The 17338-nt window shown below is 36.4% G+C and overlaps 1 protein-coding gene across 1 annotated transcript in view; it reads right to left on the bottom strand.

Annotated features, from left to right (window-relative positions):
• Window positions 1-4650: 4650 nt before the first annotated feature.
• The window catches only part of DUSP10 (dual specificity phosphatase 10), a 47880-nt gene continuing 35192 nt past the window's right edge, over window positions 4651-17338 (bottom strand). Inside the window, exons 2-3 of the mRNA XM_044671926.1 lie at window positions 10923-11297; window positions 4651-4947 (exon numbers count right to left, since the gene is read on the bottom strand). Coding sequence (XP_044527861.1) covers window positions 4682-4947; window positions 10923-11297 — 641 coding nt within the window. The 3' untranslated portion in view covers window positions 4651-4681. The remainder of the gene's footprint in view (window positions 4948-10922; window positions 11298-17338) is intronic.

Genomic DNA, 17338 nt, shown 5'->3' on the forward strand with positions numbered 1-17338 from the left:
TCTCTCCCCAATATCTCTCTCTCTCTCTCTCTCTCTCTCTCTCTCTCTCTCTCTCTCTCTCTCTCTCTCTCTCTCTCTCTCTCTCTCTCTCCTTTCCCATTTTCCTGGCTTTATTCTGGATCTCCTCTATCAAGAGTCTGCTTTTCATTCGGAAGGCATCATCCTTAGAATTCATACATTGAAGGCACCCTCTAGCCACTGGAGCTTCTCTGAATGTGTCAAGTTCAGTTATGTCTCATTTCTCTCCAGGCTGCACTCTGGTTTTCTGCTAAGGAGCCTTCCATGTTTCCCTCTTTTTTTAGCCTCTGTTTCTATGTTGCCTTTCCCACCCCCAGGCACCCTCCAAGTAGAATGTAAGCTCCTTGAAGGCAGGTGATTACTCTTTCTACTTGTGTGTGTACATCTAGTACTGAGAACAGCACCTGATGCTTAGTAAATATTTGTTAACTGACTTACACACTCATAGAACTCTGATAACAATCAATGATAAAATCTTTGACTGAGGAATCTAAAGGATTATAATCATGGGGAGCAACTGGGTGGCTCAGTAGACTGAGAGCCAAGCCTAGAGATGGGAGGTCCTGGGTTCAAATCTTGTCTCAGCAGACACTTCTTAGATGTGTGACCCTGGGCAAGTCACTTAACCCCCACTGACTAGCCCTTACCACTCTTTTGCCTTGGAATCAATACTTAGTATTGATTCTATACTTAGTATCAATCAATACTTAGTATTGATTCTATACTTAGTATCAATCAATACTTAGTATTGATTCTAAGATAGAAAATAAGAGTTTAAAAAACAATTTTTAAAGCATTACAATAATACTTTCCTCTGCTTGGTTAGCTTAAATCTTATGTACTAGCAGAAAATTGACCATGGACATTAGAATAAATAAAATAAATAAGTAATGCCTGAACTATCACCTTCTATTAAAAAAATAAAATTTCCTGGATTCTTTTTTTTTTAATTTTTAAACTCCTACCTTCCATCTTTGAATCAATACTGTGTGTTGGTTCCAAGGCAGAAAAGCAGTAAAGGCTAGGCAAAGGGAGTTATGTGACATGTCCAGGATCAGAGTTAGGAAATGTCTGAGGTCAAATTTGAACCCAGGATCTCACATCTCTAAGCCTCAATTTCAATCCACTGGGCCACCTGGTTTCCCCTTCCCCTCCCCCCAGATTCTTAAACATCCCTTAATGTCAGGAAACTTGCTAATTTGAGAGTTAAAAAGGAGTCTAGAGGAGATTTACTCTCCACTGAGCATTACACAACTCTTAATTCTCTATTTAGAACTAAAATATTAAAAAATACTTCTATGGGATAGTTAGCTTTAAAAGGGGGGTATATGTTAACTAATGTCCAGCATAAGGCTTATATTGTTATGACTATCAAGGATCCAATGGAGATATACAATGATGTTGATGTATCTATCTGTAATCTCTTCAGCTTCATTTGATGGGAGGAGCACCTGCTCCTATTACCCTGACTGCTGCTGTAAGTTATCCCTTTCTCTAACAGCTGCCCAAGTAAGGACCTTCGAGAGATTAGATAGATGGGTAACCTTTCCAGGTCCAACCTGGGGTTGGATAGATTAGTATTGGGCTCTTGATCTGCCTTGGATAACGTTTAGGATCTGACTGCGTTTGACTCCCTTCCCAAGGGCCGTGATATAAAGACCATTCAGGAATGTTGAACATTCTTTATCTATAAACAGGGAAAGGATAAGAAGGTCAAGGATTGGCGATTGGAAACCCTATTGATACATTATCTATAAATTAGTTGACAATCAGGACTGGAGGCTATTAATCTGGTGGAAGCTGGAGATTCTCCCACTATCTCTGGCCAGACCTGACCACAGTCAAGCCAGAGAATGGGGAAGGCTATTGATGCAGATGTATTGATGATTTTATTCTCTCAGCTTTCTCACTAACAGTGTTGGTGATTCACTAGCTCTCAGAGTCTATCAGGAAATAGCTTCAGGTTTATTCCTTCCCTCTTCTTCTTAGACCTCCCTGCCACCCTTCAACCTCCCACTCAGTCCACAGACTTCCCAGTCCAGAGATTCCTGTCCAGAGACGTCCAGAGAGCCTCCCTCAAAGTGCCTGTCAGAGGTATTTATACCGTGGGGCCAACCAATGTTTGCCCCTGGCTCATGGCACCTGGGAACATTCCGAGTCTTCCAACTGCCATCCCTGTCAGTCAAGGTGGCATCCATCACTTCCCAGATTATGAATATAGCAATAGGAACTGATGCAAAGTGAAGTAGGAAGAACTAGAAAAACAACATATGTGATGGTTACAAAGATGTAAACGGAAAGCACAATAGCTAGCATTTATATAGCACCCACTATAGAATTTCATATAGTCTCCTTTGACCACCATCACAGAACTGAAACAGAATTCTCTGAAATTACATAGATCCAGTGCAGCCCCAAAGAGGAAATATGAGAAAGGCCTTCCCTTTCTTTGCATAGACAGAGGACTATAGGTATGAAAAATAGCATATGTTAATTTTGTTGAATTGGGTTTTTTGTTTTTTTCCTTTTATGATTCTTTGTTCTAAGGGATGACTCTACGAGAGGGAGGGAAGACTGGTAAGAGTAGGGAATGTAAAAACAAAATATATCAATAAAATTTATTTAAAGAATATTATTCACATACAATTTTTAAGCAAAAAGTTTTACCAAGTAAACATACCCAATGTGATTATGCTTAGTTTGGTAGGTTGTGTTCTCTGAACTCTTCTTAGTTCAGGCAAGTTTAAAATTTACAGAGAATTTCCACTACAGCCAAGCCATCTGGAATATTTGAGTTTAATAAAATTCTAGAGATTATTTCTGGTTGTGATATTTTTTCCTATTTTTTGTGGGTTTAAAGCACAAAGAAATTTCAGCTATCAATATAGTTCAACTCTACTAATGGACACAAAAAGACTGTTTGCTGTGGTAGGCAAACTAACCCAAGTACAACATAAAATTCCAACAAACTAAATTCTACAAGACAGTGAGTCAGAAATGCCAATAACAGGGAACATTTAGAGGAAATTAATTTTAAAGAAGAGCGATAAGAGAGAAGAGAAAGAGAGTTGTGGAAACACAGCTGCAGAAACTGCATAAATGTCATCACAAGAACCAAATGTGAGCAAAATGTACCATGAGAGACCTCAGCCCTGTAATCTGAATGGAAGGGAAGATTGTTCTTGATGGGAGGTTCATTACTATTCTTTTGCTAGCCTGGAATATGGGGTTTTTCATTCAAAGACTAGGTCACTGAGCCCTGGAAGAAAGGAGAATGTCAGCTAGTGGGCTCAAAAATGGTCATGGGTGTTCATGATCGAAGACGATTTAGGCACGAAAACATAATATCTTGAAGAGGGAAGACTCACTCTCAAAAAAGAAAAGAAAGTCAGTGTGCATAAATTCACATACATACACATATACACTCACACACACTTCTCAGACAATCTTTCAACCCCTCCCTCCTCAAATTGCCCTGATTTTATATATATATATCAGTATTTATCCATTTCTTCATCCCTCCTTCCTCCAAATAAATGCTTTAAAAAATCCCTTTACATGTAAAGCAAACTACAGGGGAAGAGAAATATGAGTAAGGGAAAGGCAAGAAAAAGAGACACAAGATGCCAAAAGAATTTTCATTTTTATAATCAAAATGAATTTTTTTACATAGACAACAGAAACACACCAATGTTTTGTGCGAAAAATATTTTTAAATAAATTTTTGTCTTTTTTTTTTACATTCTGATATACATATGTAACAAGGTTTATGGCACTGTAACCAGAGTCAAATTGAAGGAACAAAGGAAAGGGGGAATAAAAGGTCATTGCTTTTGTTTTACTTCTTCCTAAATCCAAGCTGGCCACTTTTGTCCTATTTTTCTATTATTAAAGAGCCAGCTCTAACTGGTTTACACACTCAAAACATTTTATTATTGCACAAGAAGCCAGTGAAGGCATATGGCATGATGGTCAAGTTCCTTGCTATTTAGAAACCTTTTAAACCCAAAGAGGGGGGAAAAACCCAAGAACAAAAACAAACAAAAAAAAATCTCAGCATATGAAGCAAACATAATCAACAGTACCTTTTATCTCCTTAAAAGAGTGAGTGAAGGACTCTTTAGATGAAATAGACTGTCCAGGTACCTTCTTTTCCCTGATGACCACAGCTGGGTTTAGTTTGTGTTTTCTATATCAACAGCCTTGGCAGAATCAAGGCCCTTTTTGTTTCAATATTTTTAATGCTTAATTTTGGCTATTTAATTTTTAAAGGTAATTTATTGGGTCTATGAACCTGCACAGACTACTTAGCCATAAAGTCTACAAGTAGCTGAAAAAGGGATACAGAATAAGGGCTGGGAGTTAGGTGGGACACCAATACCAAGTACTGTTTTGTTTCTACTGTTGGTTTTTTAATGTGACCTCTTTAGTTTCCCTATTTTAGATCAATTTGTGGGACATGAATCTCAATGTCATCTGACGTGAAATTCTTCTCACACTTGCTAAAAACAAAAAAGGATTTAAACGTTTGTTTCAACTAACAAACTTTATCCCCAATCTCAAAATAATAATAGTAATAATAATAATAATAATAATAATAATAATAATAATAAACAACTTCAACCCTCCCTCCTCAAATCAAATTAATAACATCACACAGTGGTCACACAACTGTCTCCACTCCAATGAGCTTTGGTGTAAGGATTCTTGGTGTCACTCCATTATTTAGGTCTTCCTCAAACTCCAGCAACTGCCCCATAAAGTTAAGGTTGGGGGAAATAATTGGTCGTTTGCCTTTGACAAATTTATAAGCATCAGTCATGGTCATCCGGGTGTGCTTCATTAAGTAGGCAATGACGATGGTTGCTGAGCGGGACACACCTGCCTGACAATGGATGAGGAGTCCTTTTCCACACTGGTGAGCTTCCTCTGGAAAAAAGAGAGTAGAAATAGAGGGGAAGGGAAATGGGGGGGAAAAGGAGAAAGAGATGGTTTTAAACTTTTATCTGAGTATGGGTGCCATTTTAAGAAAATAGCATGAATTGAATTATTTTAAAAACAAGCATAACTTAGTGGTCATGTCACAATAAGAGGGCATAGTGGATAGAAGATGGGATACAGAGTCAGGAAAACCAGAGTTCAAGTCCTGGCTTTGACATATATGAGCCTTGTAATTCTGAGCAAGTCACAGCCTCTCAGTGACCTTGGCAACTCTGTCAATGACAGATGAGTTGCTGACCAGTGGTGGTAGAAGGATTTTCAATACTAAGGTTTTTCCATATTAATGAAATCACAGTTTCCTACTCTCTCATGCAAGCAGAAACTGGATAAAGTTGAAGTAAGCTATAGTAGTAGAATAAAGGTCTACATTTAAGAGAATTATGAATAAAAATCAATCAAACATAATAGGAGTGTGTGAGGAGGAGGAAGAAAATGAAAGGCTTTTAAAAATCTTTTTTGGGGAAAATATAATTTGTTTTTTGTGAGCAGTAGCAGTGACAGGATAGTTTGTCCTCATCAGTTCTGCCCAAGGATATATAGAACACTTTCTGACATTACAATTGGAATACCCTGTGTTTCAGATGATGATGAGTAGGGTGTAGAGACAGGAGACTAGTAATTTTGATTGCATTGGTTTGTGGTGTACCCTTGGGCTAGGAATTCACATCGGATTCACCAACTATCCTTCCATTGTTTTTAGCTACTATATGATGTTGCCCACAAGCCATGCCAGCAGGTGTAGTTTTCCCATCAGTATATAATTTCATTTATCAGAATATTTAAGGAGACTGGGCTATGTGACTTCTAAGTTCCCTCAAAACTCTAACTCTTTTTCTGTGATAAGGAAAAAAAGGCACAGAGAAGTTAATTAACTTGCTGAAGATCAAATAGACAACATATAGGAAAAGCCAGGATATGAACCCAGGCCTTCTGACTCCACTGATAGCATTCTTTCCATTTTGTCATGTTATCTTTTTATTAGTAGTTATTTTCTTATTTATTATTTTCTAGGCCTACATATATACCAAGAGCAATATTTATAACCTTTGTATCTCTAGCAGCAAAGATAGTGCCTAACCTACAGCATTTAACAAATGCTTTTTTTAAAAGGAATTTTCCACCATTATTTATTGTAAGATAAGGGATAAAATTCTGTTTTTAAAAAAAAAAGGACAGAAATTTTCAGGACTTTAACTGGCTCTGAAATGAAGGAGACTTGAAAAGATAATCTATTACCTTTAGTGTATACATAGTAACTTGCGTATCCTAAACACTCAAATATTTGCTGAATATTCATACTTGGCAATACATGTGCTTTTATCTGTACCATTGACAGGATAAATTATAGATTCTAAGCTATGTGAGATCAAGAGACATTGTCCTATCTAAACTTTGTTATCATCCTAGAATATAGTGTAAGTACTCTCTATACAACAAATGGTTAATATGTTTGTTGAATGAACAAGTAGGAAACTAAGCCATAGTATAAATGCCACAGCAACAGAGAGAAGCACTACTGGGTACATTTTCAGAAAAATAAAGACTCAAAAGAAGGAAGAATGGGTTTCCTTTTAAAATTTTTGTCAAAAAATACTAAAATATGGACTTGATAAAATAGAGAGGAGAAGTTATAGTAGGTACTTAGGCAGTCTGGTTATATCTTTATTAAGGAACTGAAAAAAAACGAGTACCAAAGGAAACTTCTTTTTATATCAGTTTGAGAAGTAGCACGACAGGAGACAGAGTACCAGGATGTGATTTCCCTAAGCTATTCCTGCTGGCTTTCAAAAATCTAATCAGATCTTCTAAACCTAATTTTTCTTCTAGAAAACCATAGATGAAACAATGAGAAGCATATATTTTAAAATGTTTTCTTCTGTATGCTGCTTTTTTCTTGCTATTTCATCCTACTAGACTTCCAAACAATTTAGTAAATAAAACTGGTATAGGCTGCCTCAAATAGAAAGCACAAAATTGGGGGTTGCAGGCATAAGATTTTAGTCAGGTTACTTAACTCAAGATTTGCCCATGGTTTGAAAAGTTAATAGCCCCACCTGCATTTGTGTGAGTGTCGATTTGGGTCATTCTTCAATTTATTCCCTTTCCCCCAATGCACACTTTGGCTATTTTCCAGCTCTGTCCTAGGGGAGTCCTTTTGAGTATTTTCCAATGTTAATTTATTAGTTAATTTATTAACCAACATGAGGTATATATGCTTTAGGATGATTTTCTCCTCCCCTCCCCTCTCTTCTTTCCCTTAAAGTTTTTCCAATTCTGTAAATATCCAGGTTTGACTAGCTAACCCAATGCAAAGAAAACAATTTCCTCATGTTTCTCATCTGCACTAATTAAGCCAGACTGTATCAACCACACACCAGTCTGTTTTTCACCTACATGAAGATGATGAAACCCTTCTTACTCAAAGCCATAAAGTAGAACCTCCTCAGGGCTCAAAACTTGGCTCCAATATGGTCAAGGAAGGAACTGAAAGTTTCTGTATAGCCACAATTAATTACGGACTAGTAAAACTAAAAGGAGGAGACTATAAATGACCAATTACTAACCACTACTGGGGTGAGTACACTGCTTAATGTGAATACTGGTAGAGTACAAGCATCACTGCATGATTTCTGTGCAGGATCCCAGTTCAACCATAATATTCTCCCTGTGGTGGCTTTGGCCTGCCAAAATTGTTCTTGGACTCAATTTCTTTAATCTGGAATTAGGGGGTAGGGGGTTGTTGATGAGCTCATCCCTGTTCTAACATTCTATAATTCTAAATACAAGGCAAAACAACAACAACAAAAAAGAAAGGAAGGAGAAAGGCAAGCTTTGGTGCCTACAAATGGCTCTAATGTTCATAATAAAGGAATACCATGAATATATAGATTTTTTCTCAACATGGTAAACACTTTCTACTGATAGTTCTGTGTGTCTTTTTTCCTCTAATTACCTTGATCAATTTTCTATAATCATTTCTCCATGCCTATTGAAACTTTCCTGCTCATAGTTCTTGTCTCACCTTGAAACAAAACATTTAAATTTAAAAGCATTTAATTTTTTAATTTTAATTTATTCATGCATTTATTCCTTGTCTTTGTTCTTGGATACTACTATGACTCCCTAAAGGTATGTCTTTTTCTATTTGCTGTATATTCTGAGTTGAGCAAGCAAAAGGAATATGGTACTTTATCACCAGGGCTAAGATTAATCCCTCTTCTGTGCTAAGCCACCACCTTTTAAATGATGAAAACTGAAACCTTGGCAGCCAAAAGAGGAAACCCATACAAACACCACAACCCCATTAACATTCCTATAAGATTTCCTAGAAATGAACCTTAAACAAATGAGTCCCTACCCTAATGTCCCTTCCCAATCAAGCAGTGCTCCAGGAATCTGCAACAAGGAAGTAAAAACCACTGGCAAATAAAAGTTAAGCCTAAGGTAAGACCAGAAATAGATGGGCAGGAGTCTCTCCTCTCATGAATTTCCTCTTGGTCTAGAGTAGTGATTCCCAAAGTGGGTGCCACTGCCCCCTGGTGGGTGCTGCAGCGATCCAGGGAGGTGGTGATGGCCACAGGTGCATTTATCTTTCCTATTAATTGCTATTAAAATTTTTAAAAAAAATTCATTTCCAGGAGCACTAAGTAATATTTTTTTTCTGGAAAGGGGGAGGTAGGCCAAAAAAGTTTGGGAAGGGAAAAAAGCATCAGACATTACTTCTGACAAGAATGTGTTATAGTGAAAGCGGACACGAATCCCTTAATTTTGTAGTCTACTGTGGTTCTGATCAGTAGATGTCTTTGGAAACCTTTGCTAGAAGGGTTGGAATATTTATATCCTATAAGAATGAGATTATAGAAAGATAAACTCAGATAAGGTGAAGTTTAAGAATATCGGATTCTGTCTCCAGAGTTACTAACATGAGCTCATTCCAAGAATCCTGGAAGGGATCTTGGAATGCACAGGGAGCTGGAGAAAGCTGTTTGAGTAAGCAACTGTCACTTCCTTGTCCAGAGCTGGGAGAGGAAGCCTGTTGCTCTCTTCTGAGTTTTTCCTACCTTAACCTTTTGTGGGAGAAGGAAACTGTAAACTGCCTTTGGAGGTTCCTTTTTCACTGGAGAGAACATCGTACAGAAGATTTATCTCTACCTGCTGGTTTTACTAACACTGCCTGAGAGCAAGGTTTACCCAAAGATCTTGCTTGGGGGGCTCTGAGTGAACTCAGTCATCTTGGGTTCATTCTTAGTAAATCTGGGGACAACTTCTGAGAAAAATAACTAAACCAACAACTGAGGATTGTAGTCAGTTAGATTAGAAAGGTTTGGTGGGAAACTAGCTAGAGTCAGGGAGAAAAGGAATAGGCAGAAGACCTGGTCTATGTCTCATGATGGACATAGATTGAAGGGTTGGAGTATTAGGACTTAGAACTAGGGCATCCTTGTGTTTTAATGCTCATATTCTACTCTTGATTTCTTAATAAACAAATATACTTTTTATATAATTTAGTCTCCAAGACTTGTGTGCACTGGCCCAATGAAGGAAGGTTCACTTTGTCTTCACTTCATAATAGGAACTGAGATACTTACAGACAGTCAATTAAGTATCTAAGTATATCACCATCTATTCACATTATTTCTTCAATCCCCAGTAGCTAACATCATGCCTGGGTTAGAGTAGGCTCTTAAATCAATGACTGTTGATTGATTGGGGGTAAAAGAATACTGGATTTGGAGTCAGAAGATTTATTTATTAATTAGCATTGATTAAGCAACCAAAGATGGGAGGCATTCTGATAAGCAACTGAAGATACAAAGATGGGCCAAAATCAATCCCTGATTTCAAAGAACCCATAAAATATTGAGAGACACAACAAGAAAACAACTAAGAGATATACAGGATAAATTGGAGGTAATTTTTATTGGAAAGCATTAAAATTAAGGAAAATTGGAAAGGTTCTTGCAGTTCAGCCTTTCTTTGAAACATAAAGAGACTCAGGAAAGCTAAGAGGAGGAAATGAGGGAAGAGAAAATTCCAGGCATGAGAGACAGTTAGTGAAAATGCTTGGCATTGAGGGACAGAGTATTTTGTGCCCTATGACCTTTGGTAAGTCATTACAACCTATTTGATACCCATTTTCTTCATTCGTAAAATAATAATGCTACATATTCCACCTACCTCACAAAGCTCTCTTCGTGAAATCCTTGAGTTGTTACTACTCTCTTATATGTACTTCTCATCTCAACTGCAGATAACCTGCTCACCTCTTATTATAGACAAAGTGGCCTTTCACTATCTGAACAAGTCTGAATTTAATTTCTGAGGGTAGTTTTGCAGATAACTCCTTTTCAAAACCATAATTGGATATGTGAGTGACAGCAGCAAGCAGCAGAAATGTTCAATCAACTCAAGATAAAATCATAGGAGGGGATATCCCATATCTCCCATTCCCAAGACATTACTTGCCCTGGTCAAAGGCTGAAGGGTTAGTTGCCCTGGGCAGAGAAAAGGAAGGCAAAATAGAGGTAGGGGGAGAGAAAAAGGAAAGAAGTATTGCTATCTGACAGCTTCCTTTTTTTCCTAATTATCTTTAATAACTTGTTTAGTGGTTTTTGTCTAGGTGAAGAAGGGAGTAAGTGTTTTATGAGAGCATCCCCTAAATTCTGGTGCCCAGGGCAAGGTCCTAATTGCCTCATTCTAGTTCTAGATCTTGTCCCTTTTGATTGTATTGTCACAGGAGCCTTCAAAACAAAACAAATCCTCCTATAAAAAAAGGAAAGCAAGAAAGAGGAAAAGAGAAAAGAAAGGGGAACCTCTTGGAATCCAGACAATTGATAAACATCCCCCCCAAAGCAGAAACATAAGAGAAATATGATGAAGGAAAGCCCAGAGGAAATAGTTACCAATGAACTCAAAAGCCTCTTCAAAGTATTGCCTCAGGTTCTGTTTGTTGCTATCCGTGGCAGGCAGTCGTTTGTAGTTAAACAGGCCCTTCTCATAGTGGTAGAGGGGGAGGTGGGTGGTGACATTGATGATGTAGCCAATGTTTAGTCGCTGCATGGTATCCAGGTCCTGAGCATCATGCTCGTTGCCGAGGAACAAGCAGGGCAAGATAGGGGTTAGCTCTGCATTTTCAATGTCAGGGGTCGTGGGGGGAAGGGGCTGAGGTAGCACACTGGAGGCTGCAGATGCTCCTCCAACACCCTCTGGGCACTCCTGCAGCTGGAGGGAACTATCACAGAGGTTTTCATGGTTCTGCTTAAAACTACTTAGTCCACCTGGAAAGGGAGAAACAAAGAGAAATTCAAATGGAAAATCATTAGACTTTGAAAACTTTTTTTTGCCCCATGAAATGGATATGACTTTTTAATGACAGTTAACACATATACATATGACATGAAGTAAAAACACTAAGAATGCACAAGTATTCATTTTTGACTTTTACTGGATGCTTTCATAAAATGAAAATATACCTGATCACATTCAATTTTGGACCATACTTGAACTCATTTTGGCAAGCTTTGTCAGGCCACTGGATTTTAAGCTCCTCAAGGACAGGAACTGTGTCATTTTTCATGCTCTAATACCTTCCAAATTCATTTCAAAAATCATTTTTTTATTTGACAATAACAACAATCTCCGTGAATCTAGAGACTTAACAGTTTTTATAAAGGGCTTTTTTAATATAATATAAGCCTTTATGTACATCTGTTTTACAGATGGAAAATGCTAACACTGGTTAAATAATCTGTATATAATCAAATCTAGTCTGTGCCAGAAATAAAATTTGAACTCAAGGCAACTGATTCAAAGTCCACTGTTCTTACAGGAGTGAAAACACAGAAGAAAAACAACTGCTTGAACACATGGGTTGATGCAGACATGATTGGGAATGTAGACTCGAAATGACCACACCAATGCAACTATCAATAATATGGAAATGGGTCTTGATCAAAGACAGAAGTTAAAACCAGTGGAAATGCATGTGGGCAATGGGGGGTGAAGGGGAAAGTAAAAACATGAATCATGTAACCATGGAAAATTTTTCTAAAAAAGAAAAAAAAACAAAGTCCACTGTTCTTTCTAATATACTATTCCACTTATAAACTTATGGCATGCCTACTACTGAAACTATTTCTTAGGTTCCTAAGCTATGTCCATCCAAAGCATGATGTTTTTTTAAAAAATTAAACACAATAACCTAGCAGAGATCTATACTTTTAGGAGCTAGGAATAAATAGTAAAAGTTGATCTCCAAGAATATTACCACCTATCATTTCAAAGTATCTATCCTTTTCCCTTCATGGAGATGGTCAAATCCTAATCACTCTCTTATATTCATGAATGGGGTGAGGTGGAGTGGGGAAATGGAAGAGGAAGGATGCTCTCAAGTTGTTTTCTTGACAGCATTTTCCACCTAACTTTTCACTCATGGATTTTTCCAATTCAACTTCTAATGGAGATGTCGGTCTTGGAAAATGAACAAATTAAATAACTTGGAAAATAAACAAATTAAAAACTGGACATTTGGTAATTTTTGTGGATAGTCGAATAGATACCTAATATATGTTCTATTGGAACCAGGAATACAGTAGTTCTATAAAGCAAAAGAAAATAGTAAATGTAACAAATTCAAAATTACACAGAGAATACATTAGCTGATACCTCCCTGATAATCAAGGAGATAACAGAAGTTTATATCTCTTAAATATTATGATTCCTGACTGAATTGATAATACTGATATAGTACAGAAGGCTACAATGAAAGAACCAATATGATTAGGTTAAAATGGATATGGAAAACCTATTACCTCATCAGTTTCTGAACGCAATGCAATATTCTACACTGTTTTTCTTTCGTGGGTCATCTGTAGTAACCCACCATGGAAGTACAAAATAAAACCTAGACAATATTTTAGAATCCAAATATTAATAAAACTGATAAAAGATAAGGTGAAATAGAGAAGAAAATGGAAAAGGTACTTTATTTCTGGTGAGATAGCTTTCCTACAAAATGTAAAGGGGTCAATATTATAATTACTAAACTCATTAATAAAAGAAACAAAAATAAAAGCTTTCATTTAGAAAATGAAGAAAGATAGATATACTGAAAACACATAGAAGCTGTAACTGGCTTCCATATTTAGATCTCTCCAATCTTGCATATAATATTGGTCATAAAGGGAGGCCCAAATGGAATTTTTAAAGGACAAACAGCGTGGAGGAATTTCAGAAGAAAAAAGAAATTATCTTTATCTGAGAGTTCTTTCTTTGTGTTTCCCCTTTCTGTCTCTCTGCTCTATCCATCTGTCTGTCTCGCTTGAAAATTCAATCATCTGCCATACCCATCCACTGGAGGGTCTCTAAATAATTATAAAAAGCTACTTAGTCTGTCTCTCATGGAATTCACAGCTTAGATCCTCATCCATGCTCTATAAAGAATGAAGAAGGAAGGCAGCATACTTTTCTGTATCTGATGTGAATGAGAACTGATCAAAAACAAGCCATACAAAAACTCTAAAGGCCAAGAAAAAAGTGTCTAGGCTGCTATTATTTAGCACACTGAAGCTGCGTTATATCTTAAAGGGAGGGATTTTTAAACGGAAACAACATACCCACACACCAAGACACAACACCCCCCAAAAAGCAACTTACACTCAAAAGCTGTGTACAGCTTTTTAAAATTCCCTTTCTATACCTCCTTTCCCGATGACATCAGCTCAAAGCTCCCCACCTGCCCAGTTGCCATAGCAGTTACACAAAGACACACAATGACATCAGTTGGCATGATATCAGCTCTTTGAGTGCAAACAATACAAGAAGAACTACTTTGTTTAAGGACTTTGGTGCAACTGTGTTCTGGGGAGCCAATGATGTAATGTGAACAGGTGGCTTGGGCCCTCCATTTGCCTACAGGGCAGGAGGGGGTTGGGGGAGTGGGTAGGGGATGAGGAGACTGTGTATGACAAATACCAACAGACTACCCCGTGTCATTTGGAGTGTGTGCATTTATAGTTTATGTTTAGGCAGTGAGGAGCCCTGCACACACTCAATATACTTGGTGAGAAAGCACATTGAGAGATAAGGGTCAGTGGGAGGTGTCAAATAGTGGATTTTTGTCCCAAAAGCTACTTTTTGGGTTTATCTTACACTGTCTTACTGAGGTCCATTTACCCCAAGTCTATTCCACTGATCCTCTCTTCTGTCTCTTAGCCAGTACCATATTGTTTTGATGACCTCTGCTTTATAGTACAGTTTAAGATTTGGTATTACTAGGACCTCCTCCTTCATATTTTTTTCATTGTTTCCCTCAATATTCTTGATCTTTTGTTCTTCCAAATGAACTTTGTTATAGCTTTTTTTCTAATTCAGTAAAAAAGTTTCTAGGCAGTTTGAGAGGTATGGCACTAAATAAGTAAATTAATTTGGGTAGGATTGTCATTTTTATTATGTTAGCTCATCCTACTTATGAGCAATTAATGTTTTTCCAATTATTTAGATCTAGCTTTAATTGTGTGGAAAGAATTTTTTAGTTCTGTTCATATAGTTCTCCTATGTTTGTCTTGGCAGACAGATTCCTAAGTATTTTATATTGTCTAGGATGATCTTAAATGGAATTTCTCTTTATACTCTTATTGCAGGATGTGGTGGAAATTTATAGAAATGATGATTTATGTGGGTTTATTTTGTATTCTGCAACTTTGTTAAAGTTGTTTATTATTTCCACTAGGCTTTTTGGTTGATTCTCTAGGATTCTTTAAATAGACCATCATATCATCTGTAAAGAGTGATAGCTTGGCCTCCTCATTGCCTATTTTAATACCTTCCATTTCTTTTTCTTCTCTAATTGCTACTGCTAGTGTTTCTAGGAATAGCTAGTTTAACATTAATTAAATAATAGAGGTGATAATGGGCATCCTAGTTTCACTCCTGATCTTATTGGTAAGGCTTCTAATTTATCTCCATTGTATATGATGCTTGTTGTTGGTTTTAGATATTTACTGTTTATTATTTTTAGGAAAGGTCTGTCTATTCCTATACTTCCTAATGTTTTCAATAGGAATGGGTGTTGTATTTTGTCAAAGGCTTTTTCTGCATCTATTGAGACAATCATGTGATTTTTGTTAGTTTGCTTGTTGATATGGTCAATTATGTGGATGGTTTTCCTAATATTGAACCAACCTTGCATTCTTGGAATAAATCCCATCTGATCATAGTGAATAACCCTGGTGATCACTTGCTGGAGTCTTTTTGCTAGTACTCTATTTAAGATTTTTACATCTATGTTCATTAAGGAGATTGATCTGTAGTTTTCTTTCTCTGTTTTTGATCTGCCTTGCTTTGGAATCAGTGCCATATTTGTGTCATAAAAGGAATTTGATAGAATTCCTTCTTTGCTTATTATGTCAAATAGTTTGTATAGTATTAGGATTAGTTGTTCTTTGAATATTTGATAGAATTCACTTCTGAATCCATCTGGTTCTGGGCATTTTTTCTTAAGGAGTTCTTTGATGACTTGTTCAATTTCTTTTCCTGATATAGATTTATTTAAGTATTCTATTTCTTCTTTTAATCTAGGAAATTATATTTTTGTTAATATTCATCCATATCACCTAGATTGATGTATTTATTGCAATATAATTGAGCAAATAGTTTTTAATGATTGCTTTAATTTCCTCTTCATTAGAGGTGAAGTCTCCCTTTCCATCTTTGATGCTGTTAATTTGGTTTTCTGCTCTCCTTTTTTATTAGATTAACCAATACTTTATCTATTTAATTTGTTTTTTCAAAGTACAAGCTAGTACTATTTATTAATTCAACAGTTCTTTCACTTTCAATTTTATTAATTTTTCCTTTAATTTTTAGGATTTCTAATTTAGTTTTTATCTAGAAAATTTAATTTGTTCTCTTTCTAGTTTTTTAATTTGCATGCCCAATTCATTGACCCGTGAACTCCCTAATTTGTTAATATATGTACTCAAGGATATAAATTTCCCCCTGAGTTCTGCTTTGGCTGCATCCCATAGATTTTGGTAGGATGTCTCATTATTGTCATTCTCTTCAATGAAATCATTGTTTCTATGGTTTGTTCTTTAACTAACCAATTTTGGAGCATCATATTGTATAACTTACAATTAATTTTTGGTTTGCCTCTCCATGTACCCTTGCTAATTATTATTTTATTGCATTATGATCTGAAAAGTTTGCATTTATTATTTCTGCTTTTTTGCATTTGTTTGCCATGATTTTATGTCCTAGTACATGGTCAATCTTTGTGAATATACCATGTGTTACTGAAAAGGTATATTCCTTTTTGTCCCCATTTATTTTTCTCCATATATCTATTAACTCCAATTCTTCTAAGACTTCATTCACATCTCTTACCTCTTTCTTATTTATTTTTTGGTTTGATTTATCTATAACTGATAGAGACAGGTTCAGGTTTCCCATTAGAATAGTTTTACTATCTATTTCCTCCTTAAACTCCACTAGTTTCTCCTTTAAAAATCTGGGCACTATACCAGTTCATGCATACAAATTGAGTAATGATATTTCCTCATTGTTTATACTGCCTTTTATCACAATGTAATTACCTTCCCTATCTCTTTTAATCAGATCTATTTTTACTTTGACTTTGTCAGATATCATGATTGCTCTTCTTGCCATCTTTTACTCAATTGATGCCCAATAGATTCTTCTCCAGCCTTTTACCTTTACCCTGTGTGTATCAACCTGCCTCACGTTTCTTGTAGACAACATATGTTTGGATTTTGGTTTCTAATCCACTCTGCTATTTGCTCTGTTTTATGGGTGTTAATCCCATTCACATTCAGAGTTATGATTACCACCTGTGTATTCCCCATAATTTTGATTTCCTCTCCAAGTTCTTCCCTTTCTTCTTTCTCTATTTCCTTCTACACCAGTGTTTTGCTTTTAATTAGTACCCCTAATACCCACCCTTGTTTTACTTCCCTTTCCACCTCCTCCCTTCTTATTCTACTTTTATTTTTCTTTATTGTTTATTAAATTCCCTCCCCCTTTCTCTTTCCCTCTCCCTTTTTGTATTCACCACCCACTCCCTTGCTTTTTCCCTGTCAACTTTCCTGTAGGGTGAGATCAATTTTTATACCTCAATAGATTTAGATGCTCTTCCCTGTTAGAATCAATTCCACTAAGAGTAAGGTTTAAGTATTGCCTTTCAGTACTTTCTTCCTCTCCTTCTTATAAAAGTATTCTTCGCCTACACCTTTCATGTGCCTCTTTATGTGGTATAGATTATCTTATTTTTCTTATTCTTTCAAGTTTCTCTTGGTGCCAT

The sequence above is a fragment of the Gracilinanus agilis genome, chromosome 4, assembly GCF_016433145.1.
Source record: "Gracilinanus agilis isolate LMUSP501 chromosome 4, AgileGrace, whole genome shotgun sequence".
NCBI classification, from domain to species: Eukaryota; Metazoa; Chordata; class Mammalia; order Didelphimorphia; family Didelphidae; genus Gracilinanus; species Gracilinanus agilis.